At 47.3% G+C, this 930-nt stretch overlaps 1 protein-coding gene across 1 annotated transcript; it reads left to right on the top strand.

Moving 5' to 3' along the window:
* Positions 1-91: 91 nt before the first annotated feature.
* Positions 92-242, top strand: Pmar_PMAR013377 (hypothetical protein; the record flags this gene model as incomplete). Its single annotated transcript, XM_002781064.1, has 1 exon — positions 92-242. A coding segment is annotated over one exon (151 nt), but the record flags the coding sequence as incomplete, so codon positions are not given.
* Between the last annotated feature and the right edge of the window lie 688 nt (positions 243-930).

The following is a 930-nucleotide window of genomic DNA, read 5'->3' as shown; positions in this document are numbered from 1 at the left end:
CGTGTGGTACCCGCCGTACCGACGTGTCCAGAAGAAGCACTGGGGTATCTCCCATTGAAGCTGAGGCCGCGACCTAGACACAGACATCCAGTTCTGGACCCGGGACGGAAGCGGAGGTTTGGGGCGTTGAAGGAAGAGAAAAAGGAGAAACGTATAGAGAATAGGAGGAGGAAGGAGAAGGAAAGGGAGAAGAAAAGGAAAGAAAAGGGGAAAAGGAAGGAGGATGATAATAAGAAAACGAGGTCCGTATGTTGTGACCAGTGTGAGCATATGTTCGCACAGGGTCAACTACATGTGTTGGTGGAAAATATAGAATTTCGAGAAAATTTTGAGAAAATTTGGGGAAATTATCGTTGGTTTTGGTACAATTGTACTCTAAACTGTGTGTAGATCTCCATTATGTAGTAAGGAAACTTACGAGTGCAGTTGAGGAAACCAAACATATATATTCCAACACTGGTAGTGACGATTGCCATGTGTGTGACTACATGTGTCTACATCGATTCTAATACAGTTGAATGTTTTCCCTAGCGACCAAAGGGTAGAACTAGTTGGTTGTTAGGAAGAAGAAGAAGAAGAAATCACCTAGTGGTAAGGCTCATCCCAAGAGTGCTGATGGTGGCCCTGAGAGTGGGGATAAGGAGCTATCATCAGAGCACGCCTCCTCTTCGGGGTAGTGTACCGTCTAAGACCCTCTTCCTGCATTGCCCTTCTCAGCTCATCAGCATCGGAGGCCTCAAATAGTGGTAGTCAGAGCTCAGCAGAGGAGGCAACATCTGAGGAGGACCAGGAGGAATCTGAGCATACTCCTTCCGAATCATCATCATCGTCATCATCATCATCAGAGCCGTCGAGCAGTAGTAGTAGCGAAGAGGAGAAGATCGGCAAGGACAGTTACGTGGCGACGGAGATAGCCGAGTCGTACACACA

The sequence above is a fragment of the Perkinsus marinus genome (assembly GCF_000006405.1).
Source record: "Perkinsus marinus ATCC 50983 genomic scaffold scf_1104296943594, whole genome shotgun sequence".
Lineage (NCBI taxonomy): Eukaryota > Perkinsozoa > Perkinsida > Perkinsidae > Perkinsus > Perkinsus marinus.
This window is presented reverse-complemented; position numbering and strand designations above follow the sequence as displayed.